This window comes from Neopsephotus bourkii, unplaced genomic scaffold (genome assembly GCF_033783945.1).
Source record: "Neopsephotus bourkii isolate Nb327-2 ecotype Australia unplaced genomic scaffold, CSIRO-AGI_Nbou_v1 NB_479, whole genome shotgun sequence".
Taxonomy (NCBI): Eukaryota; Metazoa; Chordata; class Aves; order Psittaciformes; family Psittacidae; genus Neopsephotus; species Neopsephotus bourkii.
In genome coordinates, this window is record NW_026900980.1 from 1465345 (window position 1) to 1478683 (window position 13339).

The 13339-nt window shown below is 40.4% G+C and overlaps 1 protein-coding gene across 1 annotated transcript; it reads left to right on the plus strand.

Moving 5' to 3' along the window:
• Window positions 1-5562: 5562 nt before the first annotated feature.
• Window positions 5563-13108, plus strand: BET1 (Bet1 golgi vesicular membrane trafficking protein). Its single transcript, XM_061350078.1, has 4 exons — window positions 5563-5667; window positions 8685-8800; window positions 11262-11318; window positions 11844-13108. Exons 1-4 carry the CDS (start codon window positions 5649-5651, stop codon window positions 11997-11999), a joined length of 348 nt encoding a protein of 115 aa, XP_061206062.1. The 5' UTR covers window positions 5563-5648; the 3' UTR covers window positions 12000-13108.
• Window positions 13109-13339: the final 231 nt, after the last annotated feature.

The window sequence follows — 13339 nt, forward strand, 5'->3', positions numbered from 1 at the left end:
ACATTTGTTTTACCAAAATGAAGAATTACTTTGACTTCCACCTTTTATTTTAAATGTATTAGTCCTCCTCTTTAGACATTACAGTTATTAATGCTCAGGCTGCTGCAATGGCTCTGAATTCTTATCACTCATTCAGCTGATATTACCTAGTCAAAGCTGACATCAGAAATGGTACCTTAATATCAGAGAAAAAAATCATGACTGGAATTATTCATAGATTGCACATCATACACTACTTGGAGGACAAAGAATCAGCAGAGCTGGTTTTTAATAAAAATTTATAGCCTGATCAAGTCAATACAAAATTCTTCATGGCTTCAGTAAATTTTCATTGTAGTCCTACGTAATGAAATTTGGGAGGGAGACCAGCAGTTGTGTCCATAGCCTTCCTTCTCTATTTTGATGTAATTTAACATCACTGACTAGAAATCTATAAAAATACAGCAGACATTTCTGGGTGCGTTCCCTGCAGAATCAAACAAGAGGTAGAGCAGATTATGATACTAAGAAGTAAACTGAGTATTCCTTACTAAAGGAAGGAATAAGCAAAATCACAGCATTCAGCAATAACAATTAAGTAAATAATAATATTTCAATTATATTATCCATGAGCTAATATAAAGCTCAATACTTCCCAAACATAGCTGATGTCAAAATGTGGAGAAAGATGCCTTCACTGTTAACAAAGTTTAAAAGTGTTGTAAAGATGACAATTCTTATTAGATACTTTCTATTGATGCAACCAACCATCTACTAATCTTCTCCTTCCCTCAACTTGTCCTTTGCTGCTGACATGTGTCTGACCAACCAAGCTTCCCAAGGCTTACCTCAGAATTTACCATGACTGGAAAAACTAAAATGATACTGAAATCAGAAACAAGAAAATAAAGTGGAATGCATTACAGCCACAGCTCCCTATAAATACACTCTGTAAAATTTGTTCTATTTACTGAGTTCTAAAACATTATGAGTTTACATGATTTTTCAGCCTGTAATCCTATACACAAAGATACAAGAATGAAGTCCTTGTAGGTACAAAGTATCAATGATCCTTTGAACATGTGTATGGAAAGACCCTGGCTGACTAGGCATGGATGACTACAACTGCCTATGTTCAGGGAAGCTCCCCTGATTCCCAGCAACACAGTTCTATCAAAGGTAGTAGGAGTTTCCAGAATCTTGTCCAAGTACCTTCTTGGTTGTCTTCTAAGTATTTTGGCAGATACTTGGTAAGGGTTTTATTAAAAAAACATCATAAAAAAAATGAACATAGTTTGAATACACAGTGAGACAACATGACACCACACCTCATCCCAGAAAGAAGTTGCCATCTATGATGAAAGTGCATTAAGACCAGAAACAGCCATAGTTCCCTTTGACAGTTTTGAATCGCTATGACGGGTAAAAAAGAGAGATTTGACAGTACTTGCAGTGATTTACATATGTCCTTATCATTAAAGGACTCGAATAATGACTGCATACAATATTCCACTTGTGATGTGTATGATTAATTCTTTGCTTGCCAGTCTAGGCAGCAACAAGCAGCAGTGGTTATCAGGCACCTTCAGCCATTTTAAAGCCTTATGGAAGGTGTGGTTTTACATGGCGTCTTCTGTTTTTCATGACAGCACTATTTGTAGACTAGAACCAGGAAGAAGGGGGCTGTTGACATCCTAAACTCAGTGTCATTTTTGTCAGCTTTCAGAATATGGAAGGAAACATCTGAGTGACCTGAGTTTGTTGGAACAGAAACATTCTGAGGGCTCTCATTTGTGAAATAACATTAGAATAAACAAGGATAATAAGTGACAAGGATATTGATGAAAGATGCTGACACTATTCCTTTTTGAAGACACCAAATCCTAATTAAAAATATTCTGTGATCCTGTTCTGCTTCTATGTGGTTGATGTATTAGTTTTATTTAGAAATGTCTCATCAGCTGTTACTTGATTGCACAAAGGATCAAGTTATAACTAGAATTCATTATTAATAATTGAAGCTTACAGGTTAACAAAACAGTGACTGCAATATTTGATATTAACATAATATCATGCAATATCAGCTTTTCAACTCCTTAATGAGGCTGTGACTAGTTAGGCTGTTTTCACAGCCTACAATTGTTGAAAGTTAATCATGACAACTGTGAAAACCTGTTTATCAAACATGTAAGAACACTGACATTCTGATTACTTATTTAATAATTCAATGATAATCATGTCATTATTATTATCATGTTAATAGGAATAGGCTTATAGCTATGTATTGGAAGTTTGATTATACAGGACCTTTTCAGATCGCTTCCCTGTTTTGGTTTTGTTTTCTTTTTTATTACTTCTGTGATGGAGGCATGAAATAATATACTAATAAAATAAATGGAATGTTTCCTACATAAATGTATTCATCTTGTTTAATTTGAGACAGTAAAGAGAATGAAAAATGGTAGGAGAAGTAGGACTCTGGAACGCCCCTTTTATAAAAGATAGACACCCACTTTATGAAAGGTGTTTTTATTTAAAGAAGGAGTATTTAATATATTTGGGAAAGGAGACTGACATACACATTGCCTAAGCAGAGTGTCTGACAATGACACACCTGTGTAGGCTACTATTAGAAGATTATATGAACACAGTCAAGACAGATAAGCTCGCAGACTGCATGCATCTTCATTTTATTTACGTGCCTTTTCTCCCCATATGTTGTCACTGATAAACAGAATGTTGACGAGTCAATCATCTTAAAACCACTTGCTGACTACTCGCGCATGCTTCCTGGCAGGAAGAACTGCTAAGGAAGAGCTGCAGCCACACCTGCTAACCACACACAGCTGGTTCCCAAAGCCGGGAGTCCAGGGCATGGCCTCTATGAGGGAGGCCTTGCAGGGAATGGGCCACAAAGCCAGCAAGAGTAAAATTCATCATGGCCACAGAAAAATGGTATTTATTTTGCAGACTCATTCTGTGGAATTATTAATATGAATAGAACTGATCAATGGAAAGGATAACATAAACATAGTGAATATTAATAATACCCAGCCAACCTCTATGTCCAGCCTCTGTTGCGAGATGGAATCATGATTTCATCACTGCAATGTCAGGAGAAATATATAATTAACGTTTTCTACAAGGCATTTTCAGTGTATGAAAAAAACATAAATTCAGTATGATAAAAATGGATTCAAAACATTAATCATGTCAGTATCATTTCCACACTTTGCTATAAGAAACAGTGAAAAATTAAATGTGCTATTTATAAATTGCATATACGCTCAGTATGTTATTTCAAAGCATAAGCAGATTGTAGATATAAAGACTATGAGTTGTGAACACCTTAGGTGAGGCTAACTGGGATTTTATTTTACAGAAAATTGAAGTAAAAATGAAAAATGAACCCCTTAACAATGAATTACAACTACAGCCCTAGTGGGGAGATGCACTTTTTTTACCTAATTATGTATAAATACACATTTATTGAAAAATGTAAGAGTAGTCATGGGGGGTTAAGAAAGGTGACATAGAATATGCAAATACTGTAAAGAAAAATCTTTTCATATAGCAATACCAAGTATAATCACTTTTTTGATTGTGTATGAACAAAAATACGTAAATAAAATAATACATAACAATGAGAGACTCAGACTAGCGGTTTTCCTACTTCCCCTGGAGCCTCAATTTTACTCTCTGGTTATTTAGTTACTGCACAGACTGTGACACTAACCCTCCTTCAAAAATTGTGTTTGATGAGGATATTGCTCATAACAGAGCACTACTGAAACAGAGCAAAACTGAAGTGCTAGTGAAGAAGGTCTTCCCAGAATCTGTTAATCTCCTGTAGATTTTACAACATCTAAATTTTGTTGGTTTAAGCATGTAATCCTTTAAGAGACCTCTTTGTCCTGGCAAGGTATGAAACGGGCTCATCTGTGAACTTTGGACGGTCCTAGCACAAACAGCACTTTTAACCTGGTGATAGTACTTCCCCCTTCTTTGAAACAATTGATGCATTTCCCTGATGTAAATCAAGTCTCAAGTCACCAGTTGTGGCAGCTTGCAAACTCCTCAGAATTGCTGAGTTCCTGACAAAATCCCTTGGACACTGCACAGTTTGGGTGGCAGTTCTGCAGTTCATTTCTTCTCCTTTGCCTTCTCTCCTGTTTTGTATGTGCAGCTGATGCCTTAGTTGAAATTTTGTTTAAACTGCAGAAAGATACATGGGGTGTCTTACAGGAATTACAGAGGAATTACAGGCATTCTTACTGAGAAAGAATTATTTCATCCTTCTTTCTACAACTTTACCTGCCTAGCTGAAGATTCCTGTTATACTGCACACTCATTGACGTAGGAGCTTTGGGCTGCGTTTATATAGCTCGTATTATATAAGTGGGTCTTGGTCCAGCACAGGGTGTGTTATTTTCTACCAGAACACAAATACCAACACAATTAATGATACAGCAGAATGCTGTAATTGGAAAAGCTAATGCAGCTTCTTTAGTCCAATCGACGACTCACCTGAAATAGCAAACTAAATGGACTCCATCATGTTGTTTGCTTTATGCTGGAGTACTGATAAGTCATTTTGGTATCATCCTGGGAGATAAATTCAATCCACTGGTATACAGAGTGAGTCACAACTTTAATAAAAGCAAGTAAAACCCATTTCTGGAAAAGACTGAAGGTGAAATTATATTCACAAATGAAATTTTCTTCACAAATGAAATTTAAATAATTCAGAGAACAGAATAAATTGCAGGCTTCCAATTCAAGATGCTGTATGCTGCACTAGCATGCCTGTTACTTATAAACAAAATGTGATGCAGAAAAATAGAAGGAAAAGGTGGTAAAGCTCCACTCAGCACCGAATTTTAATTTCTTGACTGTGTATTACAAGACAACCACTGAGAAATCTTGCTTTTTCAAGCAGTAAACCAGTAACATACTGATGCCTCCTGAAATGAAGGCCTTTCAGGATCAATTCTTATGATTTTAATGCAAGCTGAAGTAGTTAAGATACTGAGTACATTCATGACTGATTCGATTGGATAGACTTTGCTCTTCTGAAGTTGCAGAGGTGACTGTGAGGAGGAAGCTGCTCTGCAGCACCTGCTCGCCGGCAGCCAGGCTCCCCCGCGACGCCACCGTGCCAACTTCCTCTGCCCCCAAACCATCTCCTCACACTCCAGCCCCTGAACTGTACACTTGTACTAAGGCACGCCATTTTCAGGTCCTGTGGCTCACACACAGACAGAGCCGAATGGGCTGTTCCATTGAGCCCTGACAAACGTCACGTTGGGTCAATGCCTTGGGACAGGGAGGCCCCACAGATACACATGCTAGACCGTGCCCCTCAAGGCTACTAAGTGGGGCCGTCTTTGTCAAGAACCCGTCACGGTCGCGCCCGGCCCAGCCTGCCTTCCCCAACGTGCCCTGAGGACTACAGCACCCATCAGCCCCCGCGCGGGCTGTCCTCTACCCAGCGGCCCGTGCGGGCCGGCGCTGTCGTGGCGCTCGCCGGTGAATGAGCGGGGTGGCCGAGTTAGAGTAGGGTTGTGTCTGCTCCGTCAGGCCTCGCTTCCCTCAGACGAGGGCACGGGGGTCGCGCCTATCCTCTGTCTCCTCCTGATCCTCCTTCTTCGGCAGCTCGGGCCGCAGCCATGAGGCGCGCAGGGCTGGGTAAGCGCGGCAGCCCCCGCGGCGGGGCCTACAGCCTCCCGCCGGGCCGCACCGCACCGCACCCCCTGCCCGGGCTGGCGGGGCAGCGGCTGCCAGCGCACCTTCGCCTAGTGCTGGAGGGGTAAACGGAGAGGGGGTGAAAAGCGCGCCGGGTCGGGCAGCCCGTGGTCTCGTGTGGGCCGTGCTGCGCCCAGGGGAGCTTAGGCCGGCACGGCCTTGACCCGTCTCCCGGTAGGGTTCTCGGAGGGTGTGTGTGGGGGGGCTGTGTGAAGGCCGTATATGTGTCTCCGAGTTACAGGGTTTGTGCTGATGACTGTAGGCTTGGAGCAGAGCTTGGGAGCTTTGGGTGGGAAAAGCAGCCACCCCTGCCTGTGTCTCTTTCTAGCTCAGCTGGATTCATGGAGCAGCGCTGGGATGTTTAGTTGTTTTCACGGATGGTTCTAGTGCAGTATTTGAGCTGTGTTTCCATGGATGGTCATATTTGTCACTCTTCAGTCAAGTCCTTTCCGAGTTCTGAGTTGGTTTTATTTTAGTACTTATGTATGTTCTCCTGCTGTGTCTGGGGGGAAAGCTCTCCAGCTATTTTCAGTTTGTTACAAATACAGTCTGGTGTAAATGCAGAAATATTCAGAGTTCCTGGTGAGTGTTTTGAGAAGCGTAGGCCTCATTTTCCAACCAGTGGTCATGTTGATGACGATAAAGAAACTTTGAACTCCCATGTAGGTGCTGTGATCTCACTGTAAAGCTTAGGTAGTGTTTATGCCTTAGAAGTTTATGACTGAGTTCTGGTTCTTCTCCCTAGAAAGTGAGCATTTGGGGGGTTTATGTGTGTGCTAAATGCCATATGGCTAAACCAGGTGTGTGTGTAATACCACCTTTGGTTTACTTCTACACCTTCAATTTGTGTTGTGTAATAGAGTTTTCCCAAGATAAAACAAGTCTTGGGGATGCTTCCTACTAGATCAAGAGGCATTTGATGTTTATCATAAAAAGGTAGGCATTTAGTAATGCTTCCGTTTTCAATGCTCTTCTTTGTCAGACTGACAGCTCTCCCTTGAGTGTGAACTGAAGGGGATTAGACTGAAGGCCACACAGCTCAGTACGCTGTTTCTGAAAAAGTGAAGTGACAGATGTTTATGGAAGGAGCTAAGGAGAAAGAGTGTGCCTTATTTTAGCATGTCTCTGGCAAACAATACCTTGAGGAACATCTGGAAACTACGTCTTAAAAGATCTGCTGGAAGGTCAAGCAGGAGACTTAAATACCTGTTATCAGCTGCAGTAAAATTTGATGCTTTGCCTTGACATTTCAACTGTCAGTCCACAATTACTTTAGTAGGGTGGAAATAGAAGGTGAGCACCAGTACTTCTGCTGTTGTCACCAGCGACCTGGTACCTCTTTTTCACCGTGCAGTTACGTTATGGTCATGTCCATACTGTGTGTAAATGAGCGGTGTTGCAAGATAGCCTGTAGAATGGCCATGCTGAAGTTCCTGTCCTTCCTGTAAACAGCTGTAGCCAGGCTTCTTTGCTGCACTTGGTGTTGCATATTCAGAAGTAGCTGTGTGTGTTTAAAAGCTCTGGGGCAGTTGCTCATATCTGCTATGTCGCAGACTATGTAAGAATCATAGTTAAGGTATTTTGGCCTGAAGCTACATGGTATATTAACTTCCAAACATACTTAAAATTTTATGTTGCTTCATAGGAAGTACTGTAGTTGCGTATGTAAAAGAACACATGGAGAGAACAGTCCTGAAAACTTCTTGACTTTCACTGCAGTGAACTGGAAACACACATTTCACCCAGTCTTGTTGAGAATTTGTCATTAGCTTAACTGACAGAATAACATACAAACAACATACAAGTGCAAACTAAAATATTGTCATTACTTTGATTTAACAAATGGGTTAATATAAAACAGTATCTATTGTCAAAGTAGCATCTTAATTTTCTCTTTTAAAATTTGAATATTATGTATGGCAAGCACAGTGAAACTGTTTGAGATGAAGCTTTATCTGTGAATATGGTTGGTGTCTCTCTTCTCCCATTTTCCTCAAAAATTCCCCAAAGGTACCCAAACACAAATTTTTTTCAAATGCATTGATGGGGAATTGTCCAAAGGCATTCAGGCAATTTTAGTGTGGCATTCTGAATAGCCATATAAATACTGGTTATTGTTGTAACTGGACTGTTAGTTGAATTAATCTAGTAGGATCTTGTTCATAAAGCTTGTAATGGTTCTTTTCTATTTGCCCATGTGATTTCCTCTTTCTTCTCTGGTTTCAGATCTTAGATTTTTTTCTAGACTGGACACTGCTTTAATTGGCCTGTGTCCAGCTGCTGTCCTTAGGAGACCTTTATCAGTGTTTGAAGGAAGCCAATATGTGGAGCTGAGGAGCTTTCATTCCCTTCTGTCCCAAGTACTCTGCCAAGTCAGTTGTCTGGGTAACAGCCCTGAAGCTCTGTCACCCAAAAAACAATGGCAGGGGTGGGAACAGAACTGCAGAATGGTGACAGAAATGGCAGTTAGTGGCCTGGCTTCTGTCTGAGGTGTTGTTTGTAGAGAAACACATATAAGGATCAGGGAATGCTCTCTCCTTTAAAAGCATGTGACATCTCTTATATGCATGATCAAGTGGTATTTGTCATTATTAGAGATCTCAACTTCCCTGTTTTCAGTTAGGTTTACTGCTCTGTGTAGTGCCCTCAAAGCTTCCTCTACATCTCCATGTAATGCTTAATGATTTCCATAGAAGTCATCTGAAAGCACTATCTGGGGAAAATTCTGATAGCATTAAACCATATCCTGTCCTCAGTTTTCCTTCTTTGATTGGCATATTGCAAAATAACTTACACATTTGGAAAAACGTTGATTCTCTTGTCAGGAACATGTAGTGCCTCTTCCTGGTTGCCAAGGGTGACATTAAGGAAATGCATTTTAAAATGGCAAGAGTGCTTTCCCACATGTGAAGAGCACTCCAGTGGTTTGTCTGTAACTACTGACTATTGTGTTTTTATAGGTGATGGAGCACCAAGTGGTAACTATGGCTATACCAATAGTGGATACAGTGTTTATGAAGAAGAAAATGAAAAGTTAACAGAAAGTCTGCGTACAAAAGTCAGTGCCATTAAATCAGTAAGTATTTAATTATAGTGGTATCATCACATGTATTGAATTAAATTCTAAGGGTTAGTTTAAAAACATAAATTTAATGATGTGGTGGGTTGACCCTGGCTGGACACCAGGCGCCCACCAAAGCCTCTCTATCACTCCCCTCCTCAGCTGGACAGGGGAGAGAAAATACAACAAAAGGCTCATGGGTCGACGTAAGGGCAGGGAGAGATCACTCACCAGTTACCATCGGGGGGCAAAACAGGCTTGACTTGGGGAAATAAATTTAATTTATTGTCATTTAAATCAGTTGGGTAATGAGAAATAAAATCAAACCTTGAAACACCTTCCCCACACGCTTCCTTTCCTGGGCTTCACTCATGATTTTCTCTACCTTCTCCCTACCCAGCAGTGCAGGGGGATGGGAATGGGGGCTGTGATTGGTTCATCAGGTGATGTTTCTGCTGCTCCTTCCTCTTCAGAGGAGGACTTTTCACACAGTGTGGGGTTCCTCCCACAGCAGACAGTCTTCAACAGACTGCTCCAGTGTGACTTCTTTTCACAGGCTGCAGTTCTTCATGAACTGCTCCAGCATGGGTCCCTTCCACGGGTTCAGTCCTTCAGGCACAGACTGTTGCAATGTGGGTCCTTTCTGTGGGTGCAGTCCTTCAGGCAAAGACTGCTCCAGCGTGGGTTCAGTACTTCAGGCACAGACTGTTTCAGCACAGGTCCCTTCCATGAGTGCAGTCCTTCAGGCAAAGACTGCTCCAGCCTGGGTCCCCTTCAGGGTCACAGCTCCTGCCAGCAAAGCTACTCCAGCGTGTGCTCCTCTCCCCACAGGGCCACAGGTCCTGCCAGGAGCCTGCTACAGCATGGGCTTCCCATGGGGTCATAGGAGGGTATGCCCCTGCTCCAGCATGGGGTCCTCCACAGGCTGCAGGTGGAGATCTGTTCCACTGTTAACTTCCATGGACTGTGGGGGAATCTGCTTTGGTGCCTGGAGCATCTCCTCCCCCTCCCTCTTCCCTGATCTGGGTGTCTGTAGAGCTATTTATCTAACATATTCTCACACCTTCAGCTGCTGCTTCACAGCACTTACTTTTCCCCCTCCTTAAATACATTATCTCAGAGGCGGTACCACTGTCACTGATGGGCTCAGTTTTGGCCAGCAGTGTGTCCTGCAGCTGGCTGGCATTGGCTCTACTGGACACAGGGGAAGCTTCTATTAGCTTCTTACAGAAGCCACTCCTGTAGCGTCCTTGCTATCAAAACCTTGGGTTTAGAATAATAATCTAGAGTAAGTTAAGGGGGTAAGAAGAAAATCTGTGACCTCTGTTACAGAATTTCACCTCTTGTCTCCTTCTCTGGTATGTTACATTTCAAAATCACTGTATGTTGACAGCACAGTTGATAGTGCCTCATGGAGTAGCACGTGTGCTCTTTCTGCAGTTGCATCTTTTAGCACAATATAATAATCTGGGCATATGGAATAGTCTTCAGATCATCTTCCTAGAAGCCTGGTGTAGATCAGTTTCACTCTTGATTTTAGATTGCAGTCAAATGCAGCAGTAAGAAGTAATGAGATTTAGGTTGTGTCACAAAAAGCATACAGGTTTTGACTAAATCAAAGCATAGGGACCTTTCCTCCCTTCCAGGGGCTGAGCCGGTTTTTCAAGGCTAGCATGCTGATAAGCACTGTTATGGAGGAAGAGCTACTAAGAAGCCTCTGTGGAACTGCTTTTAAGCCAAGACTCTTGGGTGGCTCCTGCTTTTGTTGTGTTGCAAATTGTCTTGCAGCTCTGTGTGTGCCTAGTCTGACTCTGATTCCAACCGTGACAGAACTTGATTTTCTGGCTTCACCTTGGACCCATCTACTAGCTGTGGATGTGCTGTGTGATCTATCACCAGGCTGTTGATGACCCTGGGTATTATCTCTGCACTGACTCACTTGCTGCTCACCTCCTTGTCCTGCTGCGCCCTTGCTGTTTCAAGACACAAAGCAGAGAAGGAACAGACAAGTTCACAAAAGAAAATCCCATTTATAGCATAGCAGCAATCTGTCAAGAGAGACGTATTAGCAGCTTACTGGAGCCAACTCCAGCAACATTGATTCAGAGTGCTCATGGTCCTCAGTGCCATGTGCCAGTAGTTTTGACAGTTGTTCCAGGAAATGGATAATTGCTGCTTAGACTTGACTATATCTTGAATTTTTGAGTCCATGTAATTCTTAAGAAGGAATTCTCTGGAAAAGGGGAGGAGGACCAAAAGTCTTTAGACTTTTCTGGTCAGACAACAAATATTTACTTTCCTAAGGGCTACTGACAGAATACTTTCCCTGTTATTTTGATTTTTGAAAATACCAGGTACTGTTTTCACATCTTACCTGGGGAAGTACTAGTTGTGTCATGTCTTTTCAACTGGTTTTGCTAATTTATGTGTAACTGATTACTCATATCTAATACTTTTCAAATTTTTTTTTTAATAGCTTTCAATTGAAATTGGAACAGAAGTTAAAAACCAAAATAAAATGTTATCAGAAATGGTAAGTCACTAACTTTCTTTAAATATGGGGCAGGATTAAGAAGTTAATAATGTAAAGAATTCCTTCACGTAGTATGAACATTTGTATTAAAAGGTTGACAACTTATTGTTGATTGTAAAATGTGACTAATACAGCACCAATATTTCTGTTCCAGAAGGTAATGCATTGCTTCCAAGGCGCAACCAAGGTCTTTATACTTAAGATATGACTTTATTTACAAGTAGTAAATTGTATTACTAAAAAGGCAATTCTGTTCTTAAATACAATTAAATATAGAAGAGGGAAGCAAAAAATAAGGACTTAGAAGTGCCTATTTTGCTTACACTTGCCTCAGCTTGGGGAAAAATATCTCTAGATAAATGGCTGAAAGGTTTTTTCAGAAACTGCCCCTAAACCAATTTTAGCTTTGTCAAATTTGAAAAAATAAATCCAGGAGAAGCTACAGTTAGCAAGCTTAGGGGGAAATCTTTTATTTCTGAGTAACATATTTTGTTCTTTGCTTGTTTGTTTTGTTTTAATGGACAGGATAATGACTTTGACTCTGCGGGTGGACTTCTGGGTGCCACTATGGGCAGACTGAGAACACTTTCCAGAGGAAGCCAGACAAAACTATTATGCTACATGATGCTCTTCTCATTGTTTGTCTTTTTTGTAATATACTGGATTATTAAACTGAGGTGATGTGATACATGTTACCTCCAGTTTAAATGGTGTAATTTCAACTATAGTCTTAATTAATGAAGACATTGATCTAAAGTGGCATATTCTGTTGATAAAACACAGTGAAATTGTTGGAAATTGCATTAACAATTAATGCTATGTTATATATATATTATTCTTAATGTATCAGAATTTTTCCCATCATCCCCTGTTTTGGGGGGATTATTTGTAAATATACAGAAACTGTTAGATAATAAGTTGCTTTTTTAGGGGAAAAGAGTTTTTAGAATTGATTTTTAAAATACAGAAAACAGCAGTTGTTCAGATATGAAGTAATTGTGGAATTACAAGATTTTCTTTCTGCTTTTCATTCTTGGCCATGCTCTAAATTAGAGCTCCAATTTCAGGCATGTAGTAATTTCTAGGTTGCAGAAGCACGAAGAATAGTTGGATCTTTCTAAATTGGTTTTATCTGTGGATTTGTGAAAGGCTGGCCTGAAGCTAACAAATGTCATTGTGGGAACCCAAAAAAATTTTTGTCAATAAGTCTGATAGTATATGTATTTAAGTAGCTTAAACTGTGTGTTTGGGGGAGAAGTTACTTAAAACTGTTGGTTTGGTTTGTTTTTTTTATTTCAATGTGACAATTCATGCCTACACATCTGCTCTTTTAGGCAAATGCCTTAGATCATTGGGATCAGCCAATATGGACACAATACAAACGTTTTCTTTATATTTAAAGTACCTAAACCTTAATGATTCCATTGAATCATTACAGCTTTTACCATTAGTATGTTTACATTTGAATCTGTGATGATCCCTAACTCTACACTGCATGATGTCTGAAAACAGTCAGATATTTTGAATTTTATATTAAAGTATATTATGATGCACCTGTTGGAGGTGCTGTCATATTAAGGTATTTTATTTGGAAGACTTAGCTTTGGCTCACCTAATAGTTTCTTATAGTTGGAGCTATTCCATTGCTGAGTTCAACATTAAAGAGTAAGTTTCCAACATACTGAAACTGTATCTACAGTTTTTGAAAAACTTTTCTAGAAATACTGTATAATGTGTTGCCATTAATAACTACTTATGAGCTGACAAATAAAGTGTCCTGTGGTATTCCAGCCAGTGTTGTTTATATACATTCTTTTCTACTGTAGAATACCAGTGTAATTTTTGGACATGATGCTGCATTTAAGGGGCTATCCTGTGTGGGGTGCACTATCAACAGTAAGAAATGAGGGTGTATGCTACATCTCTTTCATGTTAGATTTCATACATAATGGAAGTATTCCATGTAAGTCACTAATATGAACATACAGAATGTGTAAAAGTAATTCACAAAACTCAGTATT

What these genes read in the sequence shown, in the direction of transcription:
- BET1 (XM_061350078.1), top strand. An exon ending in AAGTCAGTGCCATTAAATCA is followed by an intron (nt 8,801 to 11,261) that starts GTAAGTATTTAA and finishes TTTTTTTAATAG; the next exon opens with CTTTCAATTGAAATTGGAAC. An exon ending in ATAAAATGTTATCAGAAATG is followed by an intron (nt 11,319 to 11,843) that starts GTAAGTCACTAA and finishes TTTAATGGACAG; the next exon opens with GATAATGACTTTGACTCTGC.